Below are 27,790 nucleotides of genomic sequence, written 5' to 3'. Positions count from 1 at the left end.
CTTCTATTTATTTTATAAAACTAAACTGTCTGCTTGGAAGTGCTAACCACAATTCTTGGATGTGGCAAGAATTCACCCAGTATAGTTCAGCCCTGTGGTAGTACATCTCATTTGTGTTCTGTGGGCCAGGGATAGAAGAAAAGTGTTCACTCCAGGTCCCTTTGAGAGTTTTCAAAGCAGTTTCATTTCTCTTACCTCATTTTGCTTCAAAACAATGGTGGGATATAAGCATCTGAGAAATTGCCTTTACTTTGGTTGGTTGATGGCTTACTTGATTGATTGATTGAGGAATCTGAGGTCCAAAAAGAGAGAGAGTGGCTACCCCAAGATCACTACCACCACCACCTTCCCCAACCCCAGGTTGCTGCTGACTTTTGGTGCAACTTTCTAGCCACTGTTTTATTTTATACTTCATTTCATTTTAAAAATAATCTTAGGTAACCTCAGAGAGGACCATGTGTATATATACAGCTAAGGTTAATAGAAAATAATCAGAACCCCCAAAAAAGAAGATAGAGCAAATATGTTAAATTATGTGAGCATTTTGTTCCCATGATAGAAAATCAGATTTACCCCTCAGCTTCTGAGCAGCCTGGACTGAAAAGGAAGAACAAATTGTTCTTATGAAAAAGGATACTTGTCCCAGTTCATCTGCCTGCTTCCTGCTGCTAGAGATTTTCACTCTGGTTCAAAGGCTTAGCACTGTTCAGTATTGATTAAAGGGCCTTGCTCTGAAGATGAGAGATGTAGTTTTGAACATAAGTCTCACCCGTACTTAGGGCCTGGGAAGGTACTAGGGATGCAATTTAGGCTACTGTTGTGATCTTTTGGGTGGGGCTCCAGTATTGCTAGATTCAGTCTTTGGTATATTTTCACTCACATCTTACCATTTTTTGTTTGTGTGACAAAACTCACTTTCATTTACCACTGAACTGACCTTTTATATAGGAGAACCAGAGTTATTTTCCACTTGGAAATCTGTTATCTCCAATTTATCTGGCTGTTCTCTATCTAAAATGCTGGTCAACATGGATAAGATGAGTGCTTCCTAAAAGTGCCCTCAGATAAACCACTTGGTACTACTTTTCTTCCTATCCTAATTTCATTCTTCTTGAAGAACTTAAATTGGTAAAATTAATTATTTGACTTTTTTTTGCTCCAAACTCATGTGTAAGGTTCTGAGCTTGATATGGAGAGCTTGAAAAGGGCAGTTTTACCAAAGTGTTTAGTAGCAATGACCTAGTGCCTAACTGTAATATGTTATTTCATCCATTTGGTTACACATGAGAAAATAAGCTCAGCTGTCCAAAGTCACAGCCAGTCATAGCAAGTTAGAGGGCAGCCCTATGAAGGAATTGAGCGCTGGGAGGGCAAGCAGTACATGACACTACCACTACTTGCAACTCAAATGGCCACAGTATGCCAAGCTGTAATCAATAGTAGTCCTGAAAATACTAAAGAATACCTAGGTTCCTATTAGAGACTCTAGAAAAGTTTCACTCACCAAGTTTATTTTTCAGAAACTTAAATAATCCTGAGTGTTCCTATACCAGAAAAGTCCCAAAACCAGAGGCAATGGCCTCTTCAAGACCATCAACCAGATGCATCCCCTTTCCTCATAATGTTGACACCCCTTTTAAATATGAATGAGTCAGGGTGGTCACTGCCCAGATATCCCTGAAGATTGAGAAAGTGATTAAACGAGAGATAGGGGTAGTAACAGACAAGATAGGATTTAACGAAGGATTATGAATACTGTCTCTACCTATAATTTTTTTTTTTTTTTTTTAATTTCTGGGGTCCTAGAATGACTAGAAGGAAATAACTGACATGATGGAACTATGACCCATAACATTCTTTGAAATTTGCTTTTTAGCTACCTTGTACTTTGAGAGTCATCACCTTTCTATATATATGTTATATTTCACAATAACTGAAATTGTGGAACTGTAACCCATTACATTTTTTTAAATTTGCCCTTTAACTACTTGTTAAATTGTACTTTGAAAGTTATCAAGTGGATTTGAGTAAAACAAATAGACATGCTCTCCTGCTATATTAGCCGCATTTCATCTTGCTTTGCCAAGGTCAAGCATCTACTACCGTATTGTTTAGTACCACTTGAAAAGTATGTGATGCTTCTCAGAAATCCAGGTTTACTCTCTCCAGGGGCCCTAGTTTCCAAAATATATTCACTACACCAGAACAAAGCTCCTAGACCTGAGTATTTTAGTTTTAGGTTTTCCTGATGAAATCAAATGTACTACTACCTTTTTTATTAAATGTTTACACTGTTGAGCATTCTGTAAAGTGCTTTGCATAGTTTTTTATTTATATTAACTTTTGATTATTCTGAATGGAGTACCTCAAAAGTCAGTGTTATTAGTAATTTATAACTCGGCTGAGGAATGAATTTGGATCCCCTGCACTGGAGTTTTTTCATAAGCAAACCTGGACAACTACATCTCCCCTCAGTGTGTTGTTTCCTTCTCTATGTAAATGTCTCATTCATAGAACATCCAGGTTACCATCGTATTCCAGAATTTTGAGATTTCACTTCTTAACTTTTATTCTAATACCAAATATACAACCTAAAATTTCCCTTTAACCACATTCAAATATATAATTCAGTACTGTTAATTACTTTCACGTACGTTGTGCTATTATCACCACCACCATCCATTACCCAAGCTTTTCCATTGCCCCAGTAGAAACACTGTGCATTTTAAGCCATAACTCCCTATTCCCTACCCCCAGACCCTATCCCCTAGTAGCCTATATTCTAGATTCTGACTCTGTGAGTCTACTTATTCTAATTATTGCATACCCATGAGATCACGCAATTCTTGTCCTTTTGTGTCTGACTTATTTCACTCAGCATGATGTCTTCAAGGTTCATGCATGTTGTAGCATTTATCAGAACTTCATTCCTGGAATAATATTCCATTGTGTATATATACCCCATTTTATTTTTTCATTTATCAATTGATGGGGACTTGAGTTGCTTCCATTCTTTGGGGTATATACCTAGAAATGGGATTGCCAGGTCATATAGTAATTATGTGCTTACTTTCTGACGAACTGTCAAACTGTCTCCCACAGCAGCTGCACCATTTTATGTTGCCACCAGCAATTAATGAGTGTTCCTATTTTTCCCCATCCTCTCCAACATATGTAATTTTTGGTTTTTTGAATAGTAGCCATTCCAGTGGGTATGAAATCATTTGTATATCTTCTTTGGACAAATATCTATTCAAGTCTTTTCTCAATTTTTTAATTCGGTTGTTTGTCTTTTTTGTTGTTGAGTTGAAGGATTTTTTAAATATATTTTAGATACTAAACTCTTACCAGATATGTGGTTTCCAAATACTCCATTGTATTGGATGTTGTTTTACTTTCAAGGCATTTTACTTTCAAGGCACAAAAGTTTTTAATTTTGATGAGGTCCCATTTATCTATTTTTTCTTTTGTTGCTTCTGCTTTGAGTGTAGTCTTAGAAACCATTGCCTAACACAAGGTCCTGAAGATGCTTCCCTATGTTTTCTTCTAGTGATTTGATGATTCTAGCTCTTATATTAAGGTCTTTGATCCTTTTTTTTTTTTTTTTTGAGGAATTGGTCCATTTCACCTAATTTTTCAAATTTATGTGTATAAAGTTCTTTGTAATATTCTCTTCTTATACTTTTTTTTTATTGAGATTGTTCAGACACCATACAACTATCCAAATATCCAAACTGTACAGTCAACTGCCCACGGCACCACCATACAGCTGCACATCCATCAACACAATTAACTTTTTTTTTCAAATTTTAGAACATTTTCACTGCTCCAGAAAAAAAATAAAGACAAGAGAAAAGGAAACTCAGATCCTCCCATACCCCTCCCTAATCACGCCCGCCTCCATTATTGATTCATACTTTTGGTATAGTATATTTGTTACTGTTGATGAAAGAATGTTAAAATACTACTAACTGTAGTATATAGTTTGCAATAGGTATATATTTTTTCCCTATATGCCTTTATTATTAACTTCTAGTTATAGTGACATACATTTGTTCTAGTTTGTGAGAGAGATTACTAATATTTGTATAGTTAATCATGGACTCATTTCTATATCCTGGTAACCTATATTTCATGTCTATGAGTTTACATATTATAATTAGTTCATATCAGTGAGACCCTGCAATATTTGCATTAATGTGTCTGTCTTATTTCACTCAATATAGTGCCCTCATGGTTTCTTCTTCAACCCATTTCTTTTGAGATGGTTTTGTCACACACCATACATTCTGTCCTAAGTAAACAGTCATTGGTTCCCCTTATAGTCACGTATTTATGTATTCAGCACCATCGGCACTCTCTATATAAGGACATCTCCATTTCTTCCACAAAGATGGAGGAAGAGTCAAAGAAGGCAGAGAGGAAAAAGTAAAAGAAAAGAGAGAGAGAAAAACAAACAAACAAAAACAAAAATTAAAAAAAAAAAAAAACTTGATAGCTAGAAAGCGATGAAAGGAAAGATAGCATCAACCTAAAGTAGAATAAAGAGTCAGACAACATCACCAATGCCGGGAGTCCCATACCCTTCCTCTATTCCCCACCCCACCCCCCATATGCATTTAGCTTTGGAACACTGCCCTTGCTACATCAAAGGAAGCATAACACAATGTTTCTGTTAATCCTAGCCTCTAGTTTGCACTGATTATATTTTCCCCGCAATCCCACCCTATTTTTAAAACCTTGCAATATTGACATTCATTTGTTCTATCTCATGTAAAAACATATTTGTACCTTTTATTGCAATCATTGAGCACCCCAGGTTTCCCTGAGTTACACAGTCCCAGTCTTTGTCATTTGTCTTTTGTTCTGGTGTCCCACATGGTGCCAGCCTTCCTCCTTCAATCATATTCACAATCATCTTTGTTCAGTGTATTACATTGCTGTAAGTACACTGAAATTGTTTTCCAAACCTCTCACTCCTGTCATTTCCTTCTGTCTGCAATGCTTCCTTTAGTGTTTCCTGTAGAGCAGGTATCTTGTTCACAAACTCTGTCATTGTAAGCTCTCTCTCATATCTGAAGGATAGTTTTGCCAGATACAGGATTCTTGGTTGGTGGCTTTTCTTTCAGTATCTTAAATATATCACCCCACTTCCTTCTTGCCTCCATGGTTTCTATTGAGAAATCCACACAGTCTTATCAAGCTTCCTTTGTATGTGTTAGATCACTTTTCTCTTGCTTCTTTCAGGATTCTCTCTTTATCTTTAACGTTTGATAATGTGATTATTAAGTGTCTTGGCATAGGCCTATTCAGATCTATTCTGTTTGGGGTACGCTGCACTTCTTGGATCCGTAATTTTATGTCTTTCATGAGAGATGGGAAATTTTCATTGATTATTTCCTCTATTATTTCCTCTATTATTGCTTCTGCCCCTTTTCCTTTCTCTTCTCCTTCTGGGACACCAATGACATGTAAATTCTTGCTTTTCATTTTGTTCCCAGAGATGTTGCTCACATTTTTCCATTCTTTTCTCTATCCGTTCCTCTGTGTGTAGGCTTTCAGGTGCCTTGTTCTCCAGTTCCTGAGTGTTTTCTTCTGCCTCTTGAGATCTGCTGTTGTATGTTTCCATTGTGTCTTTCATCTCTTGTGTTGTGCCTTTCATTTCCATAGATTCTGCCAGTTGGTTTTTCGAACTTTCAATTTCTACCTTATGTATATTCTGTGTTTTCATTATACGGTTCAGCTCATTTGCCATATCTTTCCTAAACTTTTTGAATTGACTTATTAGTTGTTTCAATTCCTGTATCACAGTTGAAGTATAAGTATTTTCCTTTAACTGGGTCATAACTTCATTTTTCTTAGTGTAGGTTGTAGTTTTCTGTTGTCTAGGCATGGTTTCCTTGGTTACCCCAATCAGGTTTTCCCAGACCAGAACAGGCTCAGGTCCCAGAAGGAAGAAATATTCAGTATCTGGTTTCCCTGAGGGAGTGTCTTAGAAAATTGGTGCACCCTGTGATGCCGCAGGTCTCTGTGCTTTTCTGCCCAGCAGGGGGCGCATGTCAGCCTATAATCCTTGACTGGTGTAAGGAGGTGTGGCTGTTTTTCCCTAGTTCTGATTGGAAGGTGGATAGTAGAGCTGGGCCCCATACCTTTCCTCCTAGAGAAGATAGACCCCCCAGGGGGAGGTCATTAGCATTTCAGTGGTCTGTCTCTGCCTGTGCTATCTCCACCCTTGTCTGGGTCACAGCACTGGGGATTCGTACCTCGTAGTGAGCAGTTCACACTCACTAATTAAAACCCCAGTTGGAGCTCAGCTGAGCTGTATTTGCTTGCTGGGAGAGAGCTTCTCTCTGGCACCACAAGAATTTGCAGCTTGGGCTGTTGGGGGAGGGGTCTCCCGACTTGGATCCGCAGTTTTTACTTACAGATTTTATGCTGTGATCTCAGGCATTCTTCCTGATTCAGGTTGGTATATGATGAGTGGACAGTCTCGTTTGTCCCCCCGCAGTTATTCCAGATTATTTACTAGTTGTTTCTGTTTTTTTCAGTTGTTCCAGGGGGACTACTTAGCTTCCACTCCTCTCTATACCACCATCTTAGGTCCTCCTCCTCTTTGATCCACTTTGAGTTGATTTTTGTATATGATATGAAGTAGGAGTTCTCTTTTTTTTTTTTTTCCTTCAAATGTCGACAGTTTTCCCAGTACCATTTGTTGAAGAGAATATTCTTTCCCATTTGAGTGGTCTTTGCTCCCTTGTCAAAAATCAGTTGGCCATAAATGCTTTAAGGGTTGACTTCTGAGCTCTCAATTCAATTCTTTTGGTCTATATGCTTGTCCTTATGCCAGTACCATGCTGTTTTGATTACTGTAGCTTTGCAGTAAGTTTTAAGATCAGGAAGTTAGTCCTCCAGCTTCATTCTTCTTTTTCAAGATGGCTTTGGTTATTCAGGGCCCCTAATCCCTGAATAACCAAAATTTGAAGATTGACTTCCATTTCTGCAAGAAAGGTTGTTGGAATTTTAATTGGGATTGCAATGAATCTCTAAATATCTTTTCGTGGAATTGACATCTTAACAATATTTAATCTTCCAGTCCATGCACAAGGTCTTTCCTTCCATTTATTTAGGTCTTGTTTGATTTCCTTTAGCAACATTTGTAGTTTTCTGTGTACAAGTCCTTTATATCCTTGGTTAGATTTATTCCTAAATATTTGATTCTTTTGTTGCGGTTGTAAATGGAATTTTTTTCTCAGATTGCTCAGTGTTAGCATATAGAAACTGCTGATTTTGGGGTGTTGATCTTGTACCCTGCCACTTTGCTGAGTTCATTATTTTAGTTGGGTTGTCTTTTTGTTGTTGAGCTGAAGGATTTCTTTATATATTCTGGATGTAATGAATTTGCTGAATTCATTATTTCATTGGCTCTAGGATCTTTTTTGTGGATTTTTCAGGATTTTCTGTGTATAGCATCATGTCAGGTACTGATAGGGAGAGTTTTTGTTTCTTTTCCATTTTTGGGGTGCCTTTTTAGTTCTTTTTCTTGCCTAAATTGCTCTGACTAGAACTAGCAGTACAATGTTGAAAAACAGTGATGACAGTAGGCATCCTTGTCTTGTTCTTCATCTAAGAGAGAAAGCTTTCAGTCTTTCACCATTGAGTATGATGTTAGCCATGGGTTTTTCACATATACCCTATTATGTTGAAGAAGTTTCCTTCTATTCCTAGATTTCTAATTGTTTTTATCAAGAAAGGGTGCTGGATTTTGTCAGATTGCCTTTTATGTGTCAATTGAGGTGATCATATAGTTTTTGTTTCCTTCATTCTGTTAATGTGGCTTATTTTATTAATTCATTTTCTTATATTGAACCACTCTTGCATACCAGCAATAAATTGCACTTGATCATGGTGTGTAATTCTTTTAATGTGCTGTTGGATTTGATTTGCTAGTATTTTGTTGAGGATCTGTGTCCACATCCATAGGAGACATTGGTCTCTAATTTTCTTTTCTTGTGGTATCTTCATCCAGCTTTAGTAAGAGGTATGTTGGCCCCATAGAATGAATTAGGGAGTATTTGAACTCTTTAATTTTTTCAAAGAGTTTGAGCAGGATTTGTGTTAATTCTTCCTGGAATGTTTGGTAAAATTCCCCTATGAAACCATCTGTTCTTGGGCTTTTCTTTATTGGTAGGTTTTTGATTACTGATTCAGTCTCTTTACTGACAGTTGGGTTGTTGAGATCTGTTTCTTCTTGAGTCAATGTGGGTAGTTTGTGTTTTTCCAAGAATTTGTCCATTTCATCTAGGTTATCTAATTTGTTGGCATACAGTTGTTCATAGTATCTTCTTATAGTCCTTTTTATTTATGTGGGGTTGGTAGTAATGTTCCCCTTTTCATTTCTGATTTTAATTACTTGTATCCTCTATCTTTTTGTCAGTTTAGCTAAAGGTTTGTTGATTTTATTGATCTTTTCAAAGAACCAACTTTTGATTTTGTTGATTCTTTATTGTTTTATGTTTTCTATTTTTTTTTTTACCTCCACTCTAATCTTTATTTCCTTCCTTCTGCCACACTTTAGGTTTAGTTTGGTCTTCTCTTTCTAGTTCTTCCAGTTTTGAGGTAAAGTCTCGGATTTGAGGCCTTTCTTTTCTAATATAACCATTTATAGCTATAAACTTCCCACATAATACTTCTATTTACATTTCTCACAAAGAAGGACAATCACACATATAATCAGTTTAAGTGCAGCACTACCTTTGCTGTATCCCGTAAGTTTTGGTATGCTGTATTTTCATTTTCATTCATCTCAAGATATTTCCTAATTTTGCTTCTGATTTCCTCTTTAACCCATTACTTGAGTACATTGTTTAATTTCCACATATTTGTGAATTTTCCATTTCTCTTTCTGTTATTGATTTCTAGCTTCATTCTGTTGTGGCTGGAGAAGATACATTGTATAATTTCAATATATTCTTAATTTATTGAGACTTGTTTTTTTGTGACGTAAGATATGGTCTATCCTGGAGAATGATCATGTGCACTCGAGAAGAATGTGTATTCTGTTGTTCTTCAGTGAGATGTTCTATATAAGTTTGTTAAGTCTAGTTGATTTAGAGTATCCTTCAAGTTTTGTATTTTCTTATTGGTCTTCTGTCTAGATGTTTGCATAGTCTCCTACTTTTAATGTAGAACTGTTAGTTTCTCCCTTCAAATCTATCAGTATTGGCTGTTGGGTGCTTATGTATTTATAATTGTTACATCTTCTTGTTGAATTGACCCCTTTACCACTATATAATGACTGCCTTTGTCCTTTGTAACTGCTTTTTACTTCAAGCCTGTTTTATCTGATATTAGTATAGCTACCCCTGAGATTCTTTACAGTCGTATGTACGCTGTGCTAAGGTGAAATGAAAACAGGTTTTACCCTTTAAAAGGAATTTTGTGCTTTAGAGGACCCTGTTAACCAAAAGGAAATTTAAATTGGTAGGCTGCTCTTTTGCCTATTTGTTCCTTATTTCTTGATTTCTGTTGAGCTTTCCTACAAGTTGGCATGGGGGAGCAGTAATGAGCCTTAGTTAAGGGGCCATTTCACAAGGGGAGAGTGTCCTCCTGTCAAGCACTATGGCTGTGACTTTCCTTTTCTGCTATTCTTGGGAGTTGTGGTGTTTTTTAACTTTTTATTTTGAAATAATTGCAAACCCACAGGACTGTTGCAAAAATAGTACAAACCCCATGCAGAGAACTCCAACAAATCTCCACCCCATCCTCAGATACCTAGATCCACCAATTCTAGCATTTTGACAACTTTGCCATTTTGATCTTTCTATCAATCTGTCTGTTCACCCATCTATTTTCTGACCATTTGAGAGCAGTTTGTACACATTATGTTCTTTAAACACATAATACTTCCATTTATATTTCCTACAAAGAAGGATCAACACATACGTAAATAGCTTAAGTGTAGAAGTACTGAAGACCACACCTGGTCATCTACGGAAGCTCCTAAGGCCATGGCCAAACAGGATAGAAGAGAGCCAGGTTTCCCTACCAGCTTTTAGTGATGCTAACCAAATTCTACCACTGTGCATCCACTTTGCCCAGACTTTCTAGACCTGACCTGTGTTTCACCTCAACACCTCTCCCTTCCTGGGGCAGGTTGTTAGACACTAAATGCATCTCTTTTTGCTTAAGGTTGTGGGATGCCCTTTGAGATTAAGTTGAATCCATCATGCTCCTTGAACATTAAATACTTCCATGCACGTTTTCTAAGAACAAGAATATTCACTTTGGTAACCACCTGAAATACACTTACCAATGTTTAAAAAATTTAACATTATACAAAACTTACAGTTTATATTCAAGTTTTTTCCTGTGTCCCCATAATATCCTTCTGGGCCTTTTTTCCTCCATTATTAGATACAGTCCAGGATCATATACAGCATTTAATTACCATTGTCTGTTCAGTCACTATTTCTTTTTTCAGTTGCAGAAACATATATACAATTTAAACTTTCCCATCTCAGCCACTCCCAAACATACTATTCCACGGAATCGATCACATTCACAATGCTGCACTACCCTCACCACCGCCCATTACCAGAACTTTCCTATCAGCCCAAACAGAACCCCAACCCCACCAGGAACCTGTACTCTACTTTCTGTCTCTATAAATCTGCATATTTTAGCTATTTCATATAAGTGGAATCATACAATACCTGTCCCTTTGTGTCTGACTTACTTCCCTCAACCATGATTGTCCTTCAGGGTTCATCCATGTGATAGCATGTATCAGAACCTCATTCCTTTTTTTCAGGCTGAGTAATATGCCCTTTTATGAATATAATACACTTTACCTATTTGTCTGCTGATATACACTGGTTGCTTCTACCTTTTGGCTATTGTGAATTATGCTGCTATGAACAGGGATGTACAAATATCTAACTGAATCCCTGCTTTTACTTCTTTTGGACATATACCTAGAAGAGGGATTGCTGGGTCATATAATTTTGTGAGGAACTGCCAAAGTCTTTTCTACAGCTGCTGAACCATTTTACATTCCCACCGACAATGGACAAGGTTTCCTATTTCTCCACATCCTTGCCAGCACTTATTTTCTGTTTATTTAATAATAGCGCATTTTAGCTGGTGTGAAGTGGTATCTCATTGTGGGTTTTTTAATTTTGTTTTTGTTTTTTTACATATTACTTCATTTATTCTCATAATATGCCTGTGAGGTAGGAAGGGACAAGGACTGTCCCTGTTTTACTGAGGAAGAAATTGAAATACACATAGGTCAAGTGATTTGTCCAAGATCACAGATAGCACCAAAGCTGGAACAGGGCCCCAGACAGGCCTTGATTCACACCGGGGCCCCCTGGGCAAGTGCTGCACTAGAGAATGTCTCCAATGCCATAGAGTCTTGTACACGTATAGATCAGCCCCTTGTGTATCAAGCCTCCTGCCTGTTTTGGCCCCTGCCCAGGCTGCCTGCCCTTGCCATGCTGTCTCTCATTAACCCAGCATGCCTGGGCTATTGAAGATCAGGGCTTATGACACCCTGCACTTGGGGAGGTTTGGAGTTTAAAAAAAAAATTGAACCAAAAACTCAGGCTGGGCATTGACCATTTTCTTCTTTTGAACCGTCTCATTTAATTTCTCCTTATATAGAACAAGGAAAAAGGTCACAGTCTATTATTGGAATTGGAATTGCCATAGTCCATCTATTTGATCTGCCATGGCCAGCAAGAAGAAAAAAATGTTTTATAGTTTTGTGTTTCTTGGTGCTTTTGCATGTATTGAAGTCTTTATAACCTAAAGTTGGGAAGAACCCAGAAAGCCAAATTATGAGCCTTGTATGCATCAATTTGAAAGTTGGCTCAGGGTGTCTAGACAGAATAACCATACCAAGGATTGAGAAGATTTTGTTCCATTTGCATTTAGTTTTCTTAAGTGTTTTTTAATGACTTAGATTGTTTACTTCTTCCTTCCTAGTCTTTAGAGCTGGGTCTGGGCCTTGGGGACATGAATCTTTTTCTTGTCCCCTCCCTGTGGCTGAGTACTGCACAGGAGCTCCTGCTTGGCCACCAAGAGTCTCTTGCAGGGCGCCTGGTGCTGCTTGTCCCAAGCATGTGAGACCTTGTCACAGTTCACTGCCAGCTTGGATTTAGTTGACTTCTTTAGGATCATAGGGGATGGTTTCTTCTCTTCCTTCCTCTTTTCAGGGGTCTTCACCAGGTGCCAGCTCTTGGCCTTCAGGTGGTAGAGTTCATCAAACTTACTTCATTCTGATTTCCTTAATGGACAAATGTAAAATGTAGCAGGTCCCGGAACCCTGCCAAGTCCTGAGCTGTTTGATGTAGGTTAGCATTGGGGTTCAAGTTTTGTTCACAGAAGCCCCAGAACTGCTATACTTTCTGCAACATCAGTAGGTGAGCACTGTCCACAACCATCAGAACATTTAAAATTTCTTCATAGAGATTTTTCTCTTTGGTCTCCTTTTCCACCTGGCAGCACCAGCCTTCCAGCTTCTCCATCTCGGCCTGAAGTAGCTTCAAGAACCAGTAGCTATCTCTGTAATAGAAGGCCTCTGGCTGTGCTGGCTCTTCAGGGGAGTGGGAGGAGGTCTCAAGCCCAAGGTCAGGTGGAGGCAGCAAGGACTTTTCTGGGAAAGGGTCACTGTTCTAGTTTGCTAATGCTGCCCAGAATGCAAAACACCAGAAATGGATTGGCTTTTATAAAGGGGGTTTATTTGGTTACACAGTTACAGTCTTAAGGTCATAAAGTGGTCCAAAGGTAACACATCAGCAGTCTGGTACCTTCACTGGAGGATGGCCAATGGTGTCCGGAAAACCTCTGTTAGCTGGGAAGGCACGTGTCTGGTGTCTGCTCCAAAGTTCTGGTTTCAAAATGGCTTCCTCCCAGGACGTTCCTCTCTAGGCTGCAGTTCCTCAGAAAAGTCACTCTTAGTTGCAGTTGGGGTATGTGTCCTCTCTTAGCTTCTCTGGAGCAAGAGTCTGCTTTCAACGGCCATCTTCGAACTGTCTCTCATCTGCAGCTCCTGTGCATTCTTCAAAGTGTCCCTCTTGGCTGTAGCTCCTCTTCAAAATGTCACTCTCAGTTGCACTGAGTTCCTTCTGTTTGTCAGCTCATTTATATGGCTCCACTGATCAAGGCCCACCCTGAATGGGTGGGGCCATGCCTCCATGGAAATTATCCAATCAGAGTCATCACCCACAGTTGGGTGGGGCACATCTCCATTGCAACACTCAAAGAATCACAATCTAATCAAAACTGATACATCTGCCCACACAAGATTGCATCAAAGGTAATGGCGTCTGGGGGGACATAATACATTCAAACTGGCATAGTCACTGTTGTCTCCACAGGAGAGGTTGCTTGATCTGGGTAATCTTGGAGCTCTGCCAGGGGCTGGCATCAATATTGATGGAGTCGGGGTATGGGTTTTATAGTCTGGGAAGCTCCTCTCAGACAACTTACAGCTTGAGTCATTGGTATCCTGGGTGTGCTGGTTTGAATCTATTATGTCCCCCACAAAAGCCATGTTCTTTTCTTTTTTTTAATTCAGTTTTATTGAGATATATTCACATACCATGCAGTCATACAAAGAATACATTCAGTTTTTCACAGTACCATTGTACAGTTGTGCGTTCATCACACCCAAGAACATTGGGTGCATCTTTTTTTTTTTTTTTTTTTTTTGCCCCCATTTTTCTACTCATCCATCCATACACTGGACAAAGGGGAGTGTGGTCCATATTGGCTTTCCCAGTCATGTTGTCACCCCTCATAAGCTACGTTTTTATATAATCGTCTTTAAGATCCAAGGGTTCTGGTTTGTAGTTTGATAGTTTCAGGTATTTACTGCTAGCTATTCCAATTCATTAGAACCTAAAAAGTGTTATCTATATTTTGCATAAGAGTGCCTACCAGAGTGACCTCTCGGCTCCTTTTAGAATCTCTTTGCCACTGAAACTTATTTCATTTCATTTCACGTCTCCCTTTTGGTCAAGAAGATGTTCTACATCCCATGATGCCAGGTCTAGATTCCTCTCTGGGAGTCATACTCCACGTTGCCAGGAGATTTAGACCCCTGGGTGTCAGATCCCACATAGGGGGGAAGGCAGTGCTTTCACCTGCCAGGTTGGCTTAGCTAGAGAGAGAGGGCCACATCTGAGCAACAAAGAGGCATTTAGGAGGAGACTCTTAGGCACAATTATAGGCAGGCCTAGCCTCTCCTTTGCAGCAACAGTCTTCCCAAGGGCAAGTCCTATGGTAGAGGTTGGGGTATGGGTTTTATAGTCTGGGAAGCTCCTCTCAGACAACTTACAGCTTGAGTTATTGGTATCCTGGGTGTGCTGGTTTGAATCTATTATGTCCCCCACAAAAGCCATGTTCTTTTAATCCAGTCTTGTGGGCACAGACTTATTAGGTTGTTTTCCTGGAGATGTGACCCACCCAACTGTGGGTGAGACCTTTTGATTAGATTATTCTGTGGAAGTGTGACCCCACCCATTCAAGGTGGGTCTTGATTAATTAACTGGAGTCCTTAAGAGATTTCCTGGCCCTACAGAGACTGAGATACTTGGAGATGCAGACAGAAAGACATTTGAAGATGCTAAGTTAAGATATGAAGCCCAGAGTTTATCCCAGGGACGCTAAGAGAGGACCCCCAGATGCTTAGAGAGAAATGCCCTGGGAGAACAAGCAAGGATGCAAAGGAGCTGAGAAGGAGAAGTTAAGAGAAGCAGAAGCCCAGAGACATTTTGGAGAAAACCATTTTGAAACCAGAACCCGGGAGCAAAGGACCAGCAGGCACTGGCCATATGCCTTCCCAGCTGACAGAGGTGTTCGGATGCTATCGGCCTTTTTTCAGTGACCTCTTGTTGATGCCTTGATTTGGACACTTTTATAGCCTTAGAACTGTAAATGCCTCATGATGATGCCTTAATTTGGACACTTTTATGGCCTTAGAACTGTACATTTGTAACTTAATAAAAATCCCCTTTATAAAAGTCAGTCCATTTCTGGTATATTGCATCTCCAGCAGCTTTAGCAAACCGGAACACTGTGTATTCACATCAGCAACCCCTCAGGACATGCCGAACCCCATTGGACTAGAATTTGGTAGCAGGACTGGGCTTCTCTTTGTTTCAGGCTTAATGCAGTCAATCTGTATTCCTATTTGTGACAGTTTCCTTTTGGGGATGGCTTTGGGGTGGGACATGGAGCTGGTCAGCATCCCTTGGTCATTCTTGAGAGCCGCATGTTTTGGTGACAGCTCACAGGCCTGGGGGACTGGGGTGACTCAGCTCAGGGCAGTCAGGTACTGATGTCCAGGCTGCCTGATAAATTGCTCAGGCCCAACTGGCTCATCACCTTGCATTTGTAGTCCTGGTCTGTCCAGAGAGATATCTTTGGTGGATTCAGTGGATTCATTGCTGCTCTGGACTGTGACCAAGATGAAGACTTTGATGTGGTGCATGGAGGGACTAGTGGCTTGTGTCAACGTTCTAGCCACTAGGCATGATGAACCCCTTTTTTATGCCATGGTCAGAGGCTCAGGTTTTATGCACCTGCCCCCTGCCCTACACTGTGTCACCTGTGCTTAGTATGTTGGAGGTGCCCAGAGCCTGGTCAGCACATGGCCTATCATATGCTGCACCCATTGTGATTTTGATTTGTATTTATCTAACATCTAATGACACTGAGAATTTGCCCATTTTTAATTGGGTTGTTTATCTTTTGTTGATAAGTTGTAGGAGTTCTTTGTATATTCTGGATATTAGCAGATATATGGGTTTTACATACTTTCTCCCATTCTGTAAGTTGTCTTTTCACTTTCCTGTTAGTAGTAGTATCCTTTGATGCACAAAAGTTTTTATTTGGATGAAGTCCAATTTAACTATTTTTTCTTTTGTTAGTCATGCTTCTGTAATTTCACCTTCATCACCCCAGAAAGATTAGTCAGTCCTCTTTCCCTTCTCCCCCATTCCCTGGCAACCACTAATCTACTTTCTCTCTCTTGAGATTTGCCTTTTCGAGACATTTCATTTAAATAGGCTCTTAAAATATGTGGTCTTTTGTGACTGGCTTCTTTCACTTGGCATAGTGTTTTTGAGGTTCATCCACACTGTAGCAAGTATCAGTACTTCATTCCTTTTTATGACTGAACAATATCCCATTGTATAGGTATATCACATTCTGTGTATCGTAATGAGTGTGAAGTGAGATCATTGTGGCTTTGATTTGCATTTCTCTAATGACTATTAATGTTGAGCATGTGCTTATTGGCCATTTGTATGTACTCTTTGGAAAAGTGTCTATGCCAATCCTTTGCCCTTTCTTTAAAAGGCAAAATATTAATCGAGTTTATTTTTAGAACAGTTTTAGATTTACAGAGTAATTGAACAGGTAGTACAGAGTTCTCATATACTTCTTCCCACCCATAAACATGTACAATTTCCCCTATTATTAAAATCTTACATTATTGTGGTATATTTGTTACAATTAATGAGCCAATATTGATATATTATTAACTAAAGTCTAGAGTTTATTCGTAGTTCTTTAGTTTTTACCTAATGTCCCTTTTCTGTTCCAGGATCCCATCCTGGGATCAGACTTGTACATTTAGTAGTCATGTCTTAGATGCATCTTAGTTGTGACATCTCAGACTTTCCTTGGTTTTGATGACCTTGAAAATTTTAAGGAATGCTGATCAAGTATATTGTAGAATGTCCCCGCATTGGATTTTTTTTTTTTTAATGAAAGGACAACTAGGATTGTCTTTACTTCATACTAAAGTGTAAGTATTTAATACCAGATGTGTTTCTTGATGAGAATTTTTTGATAGAGGTGCTGTTTTGTTTTGTTTTTAATTTATGGATGTGAAATTTATGTAATATAAAATCAACCATTTAAAAGTGAGCAATTTAGTACATTCACAGTGTTGTGCAGTTACCACCTGTCTAATTCTAAAACATTTTTATCACTAAAATAAATAAAACTCCATGCCCATTAGTTTCTCCCCATTTCCTCCTACCCCCAGCCCCTGGAAACCACCAGTCTGCTTTCTGTCTCTGTGGGTTTACCTATTCTGGATATTTCATATAAATAGCATCCTTCAATATGTGACCTTCTGTGTCTGCTTCTTTCATTTAGCTTAATGTTTTTGAGGTTCATCAGTGTTGTAGCATGTATCAACACTTTATTCCTTTTAACGGCTGATTAGTATCCCACTTTATGGTAACCACATTTTGTTTATCCATTTATCAGTTGATCAGCCCTTGGGCCATTTCCACCTTTTGGCTATTGTAAATAGTGCCACCCTCTATTGGAATTTGTCTGTTTGTGGATTAGGATTTTGGGGTAGGAGGATTGCAGAGGGAAAGTGCCATTTTCATTGCATCTTATCAGGTCTAAATAATATCGGTATGATTTAGGACTGCTGATGTTTACCTTGATCCCATGGCTGAAGTAGTGTTTATCAGGTTTCTATACTCTAAAGTTACCGCCTCCCCCTTCCATATTGTACTCTTTGGGAAAAAGTCACTATGTACAGCACATGCTTAAGGAGTGGGGACATATGTTTCCTTTGCCCATTTCTCAATTGGATTATTTGTCTTTTTATTGTTAAATTGTAAGTGTTCTTCATATGTTCTTAATACCAATCTCTTATCGGATTTATAATCTGCAAATACATTCTCCCAGTGAGTGGCTCATCTTTTCACTTCTTGATGGTATCCTTTGAAACATAAAAGTTTTTTCATTTTTATGAAGTCCAATTTATCAGTCTTCTCTTTTATCATTTGTGCCTTTGTTTTCTTATCTAAGAAATCACCGCCTAGCCCAAGATCATGAAGATTTACTCTTGTGTTCTCTTTTAAGAATTTTATAGTTTTAGCTCTCAGATTTAGCTCTGCAATTGACTTTGATTAATTTTTGAAGTTATGGTATGTGATAGGGTCCACTATATTCTTTTGCAGGAGAGTCTCTTGTTGTCCCAGCGCCATTTGTTCAGAAGACCGTTCTTTGCCCCACTGAATTGTCCCTTTCCCTTTGTCAAAAATCAATTGACCATAAATGTTAAGGTTTATTTCTGGATTCTCAATTCTGTTCCATTGGTTTATAAGTCTATCTGCGTGCCAGTACTGTACTGTAGCTTTATAATAAGTTTTTAAATCAGGAAGTATGAGTTCTCCAACTTTGTTCTTTTTTTCAAGACTATTCTGGCTGTTATGGATCCCTTGCATTTTCATGTGAATATTAGGATCATCTTGTCAGTTTCTGCACATATAAGCACCTTTTAAGTGATTATTATAAAATAGAAGTCCAGGATCTTCAGCCCAGTTGTGAAACTCAGACTTTTCAAATGGGTCTCTACTTCAAAATAGAAGACACAGTTCATCCTTAAGTATACCTAATCTTCCAATTCTTCATTCAGACAGTATTATTCTGTACCAGCCATATGCCAAGGTTAGTGTCAGGACTAAGCCCACAGCAGTCCTTAGAATTCAGTTTACTAACTCATTCTCACAATCACTCTGTGAAGTAGGTACCATCTTTATCTCTGTCAGTGTTCCACAGCCTTCTGAAAAATTTCTGAATTTATAAAATTGCCTTAGACTCTTCTTTAAAGTTCTTTGAAATTTCAAAATAAATGTGATTTAAATCAAGTCAAGAAAATGGGAAGAATATTGTTTTGGTTTCAAGCTATACATAACTTCTTTTCCCCACCAACATCCTGCTACAATACCTGGGAAATAGCTTTTCACCCACCTCCTCACAAAGACTCTTGACTAAGTGGAGAACAAACATTCTGCCTGCACTGGGGGCTCTGAGGGAGAAGGGAGTCTTGCCTTTAGTGCCTTGCACAGAATAAACCCACAGTGAACAGCTCAGGATAGATGAATAGTTTTCCAATTTTCCTGAGCAGAGATAATAAGGAATACAAATGGGATGGTTCAAAGACAGGAAGGAAGACTCAGAATGCATTTTCATTCTGAATGGTTTAATGAATGATACAGCATCCAGTAGAGAAATAAAAAAAATCATTTGAAATATTTGTGCTTAGAAAAATTCATAGAGGGTGGCAAAGTCTCCTCTGATATGAAAAGTCAGGCTGGTTTCACAGTGATGAGTGCTGTTTGGAGCATTAGGATTTCAAGGATTTGTCAGCGCTTGGTATCTGAATTCCAGCGCATATTTCCCATCTCGTATTTGCTGACTCCAAATATTTTAAAACACAGTGTGCTCACCTGTTCTCAGGTCCAGTAAAATAAAGAATGAAAGAAAGCAGAGCAAAGGAAAGGCACCTTTCCATTATATGGCAGGCACTGTACCAGGTGGTGTTTTGAAGGTGTTATTTAATTTAATCCTCAGTAGCACTAAGGTGAGTGTAATCCTCCCTTTTCACAGTAGAGGAATCCAAGACTCTGACAGGTAAGTAATATTATAGAGCCTAGATTCAAGCCCACTTGGCCTGGCTTCAGAGTCCCTGCTTTTCCCTCAGTAACTGCTGTTCTCGATTACTGTTAAAGAATGGATAGGGAAGCCTTGGGTACACACCATTAACAGCATTTGTTAATGTAACCTAACTATATTCATTCATCAATTCCACAGGTGTTTATTGAATGCCTGTTATATACTAGGCATTATGCTGCACAATAAGGAAGAGGAGAGAACAAAACAAACAAGATCTGTACCCTCATATAGTTTATATTTTATTTTTTTGGGAGTTAGATCTTTAAATTGATTTGCTTTTCTTTTTAATTACTCAGTAAATCTTTCAGAATAGTGTGAGAGGAAGTTATTATACAGTGAAGATTCTTCCTATATTGTGTTCTGCAAAAAATAATCTGTGAAAGCAATTAAAATGAATTATATGCACTGACACTTTGCAAATAGTTTTATTTTTTCCGAGGTAGAATTATTCCAATTATTCACAAAAAAACAGTAACAGTATGCAATATGTCAAGCAAAAAGGCTTGCAAAATTAAGTGAAATTTTGATTTAAAAAACTTCTGCCCACCACTCAGCAGATTACATCATCTTTTAAGGAATAGAAATGATTATTTCAGTGGGAAGAATCTTCCCACAAAACTGCACAGAGCTTATTGCTGTGCTCATCTGCTATCTGTTCATTTGTTTGGGACCAAAAATTGTACAAAATGGACTAAGCATAAGGAAAGTTGAAAGTAGTTATTTATAGTTATGTTTTATCTTTTTATCTAAGTTCAAGTAATAATAAGATGGTCATCTAATAATGTAAACTGCTGTGTTGCAACTCTACTGTATTAATGTTTTGGAGTGAAAACTTCTTAAGATTCTGAAGTGGACATATGTGTCCATGTTGTATTCGGTTGTCTAGCATTTTTCTGTAAATGCTAAGCAACATTTAGAGAGACATTTTTTCAAAATTACCTGTTTCTGCCAGGTATACTTTTGGTGCTCTGTCACATTTTACAGAGAACAAAACCAGTGATATAGCATGCTAACTTTGTAGTTTTCTATTTGAGTTGGGTTTTTTTTGATGTTGCTGTTGGTCATATAATTAAGTTCATAAAGGTAGAGCAAATGATTTTTTTTTAATGATGTGCATTCTGATTTGGATTTACTTCTCTTGTACAAAAGGAAATATACAGATTACAACAGAAACTCTGCTAAAATCCCCAGAAGAAGTACAAGGTATGAAGGTCAATGGGACTAAGACGGATAATAATGAAGGACACAGGAATGGCAATGTGAGTAAAAGTCTCTCAGCTGGGTGCAGCAAATACCCAGAAGTAGACAAAATTATGACCAGTGGTGAGGTTTCAGAAACAAGCACGTTAGGTTCCCTAAAGTCTTTAACCTTTGTGGATCCTGGATTAACAGAAGCGACTTTTAAAGAGAAAGAATGTGAAGAATTAAAAACTTGTCCTTCTTGGTTGTCATTATTAGCAGGGAACACTGCCACTTCCAAAGTGGGCAATGGGAAGGAAGAGTTGTGTAAATTGAATCTTGTCTGTGAAGCAAATGACAATCACCAACAGACCCTTGGCCACCATTCTGAAAAATACAGTTCTGCACACGACAGTCCCAAAGCCATGATAAGTATAGCTGTTGTACAACCCTTGAAAGAAAATCCCAAGGATTCGTATCTCACATCAGGTTTGTCTGGTCTAGAATCCAGAACAGCATCCCTAGAAGAATGTGGCCTTGAAGGTGATGCCTTGCTGAAGGGATCTGCTGAAAAGATAGACAATTCCTATTTTGATGGGGAAGATCAAAGCAAAAACTTGGTTTCCAGAGAGAAAAATACAGAACACTTTATGAAACTCATGAGTGAAAGGGGGGAGCTCTTTCCTGTTAATGACAGACAACCAGAAGAAGATGCTAGTGGTCATCATTCTGGCTGTTCTAGTGAAAAAGAGTCTGTTGACTCCCTAAAAGAAAATACCCACAGTAACTGTTGTATTAAAGACAGTATTTATACAGAGAGCTCTAGCTGTTTAATGTCCAATTCTTTTGCTGAAGCCACAGAAATAATGATAAAAGAAACTGATTTGAGAATCACTTTAGATGTTCAGGGCAGCTTGACAAACCATGAGGACCATAGAGAAATGTGTACTAATAAAAGCCATCTAGGCAAATACTATGAAGAAAGCAATTTTTCGTCATTGATGCAGATTGAAGAGCCAGAACAGACACCCACTATTGAGCCCGATATGTTAAGTGTAAAGACTTACAGTAAAGAATCTAACTCCTTAGTCAATATCCAGAAAAATCTGGAAGCCAACACCCAGTTAAATGAAGCATTGTGTAGTGAATTTCTCTTTAAAAAAAAATCCCTTCTGAGTTTAATGCCAGAGGACCAGTTAAACTCTATAAATGAGGTATCAAAACCCAAGAATGACGTTGCTCAGTTACCACCATCCTCAGAATTTGATTACAGATCTAAGCCAGAAAAAACCCTACATGGTGATATTCCACATTTAGATCAACAGAGCATTGCCTGTGAGATGAATGAAGTCTCTTGTACAGATGAACTGGTTGTAAACCAAGTAGTAAATGAATGTGTTTTAAATCAACAAGTGTCCCTTAATTCTCAAGACCACGCACAGTTGCCCACTGACTCCCTACTAAATACAAACAAAGAGTTGCCTTTAGCAACAACAAGTGAGGATTCCCAACAGAGTCATCATCTTTCATTAGAGGGTGGAACAGACACCATCTCTGATAGCCAAATCATTTCCATTAAGACAAAAATGAAAGACGTCTCTCCACCAGGTGGCAAAACTTGTGGTGCCTCTTCAGACAATTCCACCTTAAATATCAAAGGAAGCCAAGAAATAAAAAAAGAAATGACTGATTCAGGAACAGAAGATCTACATCCCAGGCTTCTCTCAAATAAAAAAGAAGCAGCTTACTTTCCTCAACAGGTCTCTGTCATGGAATGTCAAAGTATTCAATCTCAGGATATCTCTAGCTGTCATTGTGCAAGTAAAAGCACATCAGAAGAGAGCATGTGTTCTGCTTGTGCTGCTTCTGAGTCCAGCAAAATCATTGTAAAAGTTGAAAAAAAATTAATAACAAAATGTGAAGATGCATTTCAGCACAACAATCACCACTCCCAAGGAAAGAAAGGCTCTGTGAAAAGTAGCACCCATCAAATTAGTTGTACATCAGATAAAAGTGAACTTGGTAGGAGAGCAACTAAAGGCAGGCTTCAAGAAGGTAAGCCCAGAAACAAAATGTCAGAAGGCATATTAAATAGTGGAGCTCCAGACGAATCCATTCACACCCCCAATCACATCAAACTCATTGAGGAAGGGCTAGAAGGAAAGGAACAGGATATACCCAGAGAGACTGTATTTTGTAAACAAAACATCTCTGATTGTGCTACACAAGATCTAAACCAATCTGTGAACATTCCAAGTCCTGAAAAATTGTTGGAACAGTCTCCTTATGTTATGCTCTCGATGACCCAAGCAGATAAAACTCTTGATCAGAAGTCAGAAGTCCTTGGCTGCCATAGGAACCAAAACAGACCAGATGAATGCAGAACTGAAGATATACCAGCTAAGGAAACCCTACATAGTGACCAGCAAGAGAACATCACAGAAAGTAATGGAGGAGTAAGCCACAACCAAAAGGATCTGCTAGCTGGTTCAGGCAATAATAACCCACTCTGTTGTAGTAGTCCAAAGAAAGGCAATTTTCAAGGAGACTTTGAAAGTATTCTTTGTTGTGAAGAATCCACAGACTGTAGTAATAAGCCTACAGAAGCAGTACTGGGCATAAACTCATCTAGTACACTTGATAGTGGTGCAGGGCAAAAAAAACTGGCATTATACGAAACCTCAAGGAGTAACTTGTCTCAGAGAGGAGAACTGAGTGCTGAATGTATAAAAACAATTGAGCAGGATTCAGATTTCCCACGTGCCACTTCCTCTGCAGTAGAATCTCTTGAAATAAAAAAATCATGTGAACAGAAAGTATGCAGATCTTTAAAAGACTGTGAAATGGAAGTGTGTACAGACCCTTGTGGCCATGCGATAGCATCTGTTGCAGATCATGAGCCAAATATAAGAGTACTGGATGGAGTAAATGTGTCTTTAAATTGTATTCATCATGAGCAAGAAGTGAGAGGAGCATCTCTCGGAGAAACACAAGTAGTGGGTGAAGGATCAAGACAAGAAATAAATTCTGAGTTTGACCAGAAAAATTCCTTTGGAAATTCTTCAAAAGAGTTAGGGTCTTCTAGATGCCAAGATGAGAACTCTGTTCCAGAGAACCTAGCATCCACTGAAATAATGCCTTTGTATCTGTCTTCTCAAGAAAATGCAGGAATTAATGTTAATAGTACTCTGGGTGAAGAAACTGACCCAAAAGATCTCAAACCAAAAGATGGTGAAATGCTTTGTGAAAATGTAAAAGATTACACTGCCCTTCCTGAGATGAAGGAAGGCACGCCAAGGGATATGAGTAATCCTAGTGAAGGAGACAGTATATGCATCATTGGACAAGAGGATACTTCAAAAGTTTGTCACCCTGATGAAAATCCCACTCTTGAACATTTGCCTTTGACACTGGAAACAGAAGCTAAGGCAAAAGGAGAAGAAACCAAAGAACAGTGGAAGGATTCTCTGGGTCACTTAACTGTTGGGGAGGAATCTGAAGAGGTGGTTACCAGAGAAGTCAGTGAGGATGATAATATAACTGGGACTTCTCAGAGCCACTTTAAATGCAAGAGGATGCTTGGTGATGCTGAAGAACAACGCCAGAGGGTTTGGGGCGACACATTACTTAAGGAAGAGAAATATTTACATCAAAAAGGAGCACATACTATATTGGAACAGTGCACATCATCTAATATGTTGTCAGATGAGGCACAAAATAAGAACCTACCTAAGGATTATGAAGATGGGCCTACTATAATGAAAGAAATCACCCTAGCAAAGATGGCCAAGGGTGACATTGCTGCATGGTCTCAGAAGTTGAAATACCCAATGGTGGAAAGGTTATATCAGCCATTAAAGGACAATGAGATGTCCTTAGGTCCTTGTCTTCCTGGCACTCTCCGGAAAGCAAAAGATCCTAACTCTATTGGGTGTCATGAAATACACAGTGCCTTTGGGAACACTTCACATCAGAAAGGAGTGCTTCCCTTAAAGAAGCAGCCCCATCGAGCATGTAAAAAAATTTCCTGTCAGGAGCAAGTCAAGATGGGAAGAAAAATAAGTAAAATCAGAAGTTCTGCCTTTTTAATGAATTCCTCTGAAACCATCTCTACAAAAGAACACAGACTTCTCAGTTCATGTGCTGTACTTGCACCTGCACATTTGGAATCCGAGACAGTAAGTACTAAGAGCTTAATTAGCCACATACCAAAGCAGAAGGCTACTCTGTGCCATCCCTTGAGGACCCTGCATTTTAGAAAGCCTACCAAAGAATTAGCCTTACTAAACAAGCTGTCCATCCTTGCCTGTAAACTGGCCCCGGCCACAACGACCCAGAAACTAAGATACAGGCGTTCTTCTGAACTGCTTCCGGTGGCTAAAAGCTACAGGCGGTTCAGATATAGAAGGTTCTTGGATGGATTTTCATACAGTATGATGCAACTGAATCCTTATTTAGCAGCTAGGGGATGGGATAAGAGACCTAACAGTAAGCCCTTGGCACTTTATTCTCTTGAGGCCATCAAAATGAGCTTCATAGATTTGAGCAACAAGATGCCGTCATTGCTGTTTGGTTCCAAAATCTTCCCAGTGTCCTTTCATGTGAAATCAGGCTCAGACTGCACAACCGAGTCCTCAAGGACTTTTTCTGAGCACTGTGCTCCTGCAAGGCTTGCCTTAGAAGAGGCTCCCAGGTGCCCATCTCAACCTCCCAAATGGACCTTTTCTTTCTTCTTGTCCCATGGTTGCTCTAGGATGGCCACATTCAGGGAAGACACTGGCCTCCTTAGTCAGTCACACTCCCAGTCTCCTCCACAGCCTCCAGTTCCTTTCCAAGACTGTGGAAGCACTGCCATAGTACATACCAGAGCAGGTCGCTCTATCCTTGGCCTTCATACGCTTCTAGCACTTTGTTCCCCTGGGTGTTACCGAATCTGGACAAAAAAACGGAGCTTCTCCAGTCACATGCCCACCATACAGAGACTCTTCATGACGCAGTTTACACAGGGCTTGAAAGGGTTAAGGTCTCCAGCATCCATAGCAGACAAGGTCTTCTGTTCTTTGCCCTACTCTGTGGGCAGAGTGCTGTCCATTTGGAACCAGCATGGGCCTTCTGCCTTCGACGTCTCTGCTCTTCATTCCAGTCACAGCAAGCGGCAGTCAAGTCTGCAGCCAAGTCTGGGCACCACAAGCAGGTAAAATCTGTCCTCTGTTTTTTTTGTTCTTTTTTTCCATGTTTGCTTCCTGTCACCAGGGAGAGGAGAGGGAATAGAACTGATGGAAATGCAAGGCTATTTGGGGTCCTCTTTTTATCTGCATTTTCTGCTTACCTTACCACATTGCTGCTGAGAAAATGCAGCAATTAAGTGTAAACCCCTTAAATTTTCCTGCAGAATCTACGCCTGTATTGTACCATTTTTTTTCTATCCATTCCATTCTTCAAGCCAAGTCTTTTGAATCTGTTATTTTCTCCTTGTGCCTCTACCTTACAGAGAACAAGCAATCTATTGAAAGTTAAAAGCTCTATAAATAGTGAAAAAAAGTCTTATTCACACAGTATTATACAGCCAAACCTAACTCAGTGTTTGGTATGTAAAGGATACAGAATACATCTTATTTAATGAATGAACACATTGTCTAGGTAACGCCAAATCTAGTTTATGAACCTCTGCATTTCTTTTGAGAGCAGAGAAGCTTCAAAGACCAGCATTTACATGCTATAGTTTTAAGATTTATAGACTTGAAAGTGAACTGGAAAGGCATTATTGTGTATGACCACTGGATAGTAGTTGAAAATAGTTTCACCGATATCGCTTTATCTTCTAATTGATAATAAGAGAAGGAAAAAACTGCTCATTGTAAGAATCCTTAGAGTTGCTTTAAACATAATAGATATATCCTACTTATAATTCTTTGGATAAACAGAAACTTTAAATTTTTAAATTTTCCCTTGGTAATGCTCTAGTTTAAATATTAAACAACAATAACAAAAACCTTAAAATTCTTAAATAGCCTGGGAGAGACCTTGTTCTCTGTATATGGGCAGTCTTTTATACAGAACCAATCTGTGTCATTAAAAAGCTTCTGGTGCATATTGTATAGTGCCTTGAGAATCTTGGCAAAATAAATAAAAGAGTTCTGGAAAATACCCCAGAACATTGCTGACTGAGATCAAAAGATGAATTGCTTTTTATAAGTACTTATCCTCTGGCTAATAGAAGAATGTTGACTTGATGTAATGTATCCATGAAAATGCATTAGGATGAATCAGATTGTTTTAAATGATGGTGTCCTGCTTTTACTGTCTAGTTGTTGGTATGCTTCTCAGATCTCATAGTTGTTCTCTGCTGTGTGTCTATGACAGACAGCTTTAAATTGTGTTACCTTCTTTAAATATTTTGATCCCTGATGTTAGTGCAGAGGGTATTTTGTCATTTTGCCCCATGAAGGTGTGGCCTTTGTCCTTCTTTCTTTCTTTCCCACCTGACTTTTCTGTTTCCTGGTATAGAATATATTTTCTCTCCTATTTCCTATGACTGGCATTTTATTTTATTTTATTTTATTTTATTTTATTTTATTTTATTTTATGTTATGTTATGTTATGTTATGTTATTTATTTAAATTCAGCTGGAAGGTAGAGGGATTGTGGTTGTAGGAATTTTTCCTTCTCATTGGCTCTAAAATTACCTTAACATTATATGTTTGTGCTTAGATGGTTGCTGTTTTTCTCAGCACACTTAGAAATATTTTCCAGCATGGTAGATTGGGATAGCCCCAGAAAGCAAGACTTAAAAAAAGGATTAAATTAATTTATCTTTGCATAGGATTTTCTCATTTGAACCCCATTTTCTAGCACTCCTGTAATATAGATGGGAATGGTGTCTTTTCACCATTTTTATAGATGATGAGACTGAGGCACATGAAGGTGTTTTTTAACCCAGATCACTCAGCTGTTTCCTGTTTTAGCTGAGCTAGAACTAGAATCTAGTTATCTTTATTCCTGATTCAGTCAGTTCCCTTTCCAGTATTCTTTCCTCCCTTCCTTTCTTTTACTGATATTCCTCAGGGAATCCATAATTGGTGCTAAACATTATTCTAGAAATCTACATGGAGTA

General features: G+C 38.7%; 1 protein-coding gene and 1 pseudogene across 14 annotated transcripts in view; one reads left to right on the top strand and one right to left on the bottom strand.

The window, feature by feature from the left end:
- Positions 1 to 27,790, top strand: part of PRR14L (proline rich 14 like) — a 121,590-nt gene that overhangs the window by 47,031 nt on the left and 46,769 nt on the right. For all 14 annotated transcript variants that reach the window (XM_037817421.1, XM_037817418.1, XM_037817415.1 and 11 more), the window contains one exon: positions 20,647 to 25,870. In XM_037817421.1, the coding sequence (XP_037673349.1) occupies positions 20,647 to 25,870 (5,224 nt within the window). The remainder of the gene's footprint in view (positions 1 to 20,646; positions 25,871 to 27,790) is intronic.
- LOC119519103 lies at positions 11,992 to 13,506 on the bottom strand (annotated as a pseudogene).

Source organism: Choloepus didactylus, chromosome 23 (genome assembly GCF_015220235.1).
Source record: "Choloepus didactylus isolate mChoDid1 chromosome 23, mChoDid1.pri, whole genome shotgun sequence".
Taxonomy (NCBI): domain Eukaryota; kingdom Metazoa; phylum Chordata; class Mammalia; order Pilosa; family Megalonychidae; genus Choloepus; species Choloepus didactylus.
The sequence above is the reverse complement of the archived record's forward strand: the minus strand, read 5'-3'. Positions and strand labels throughout refer to the sequence as shown.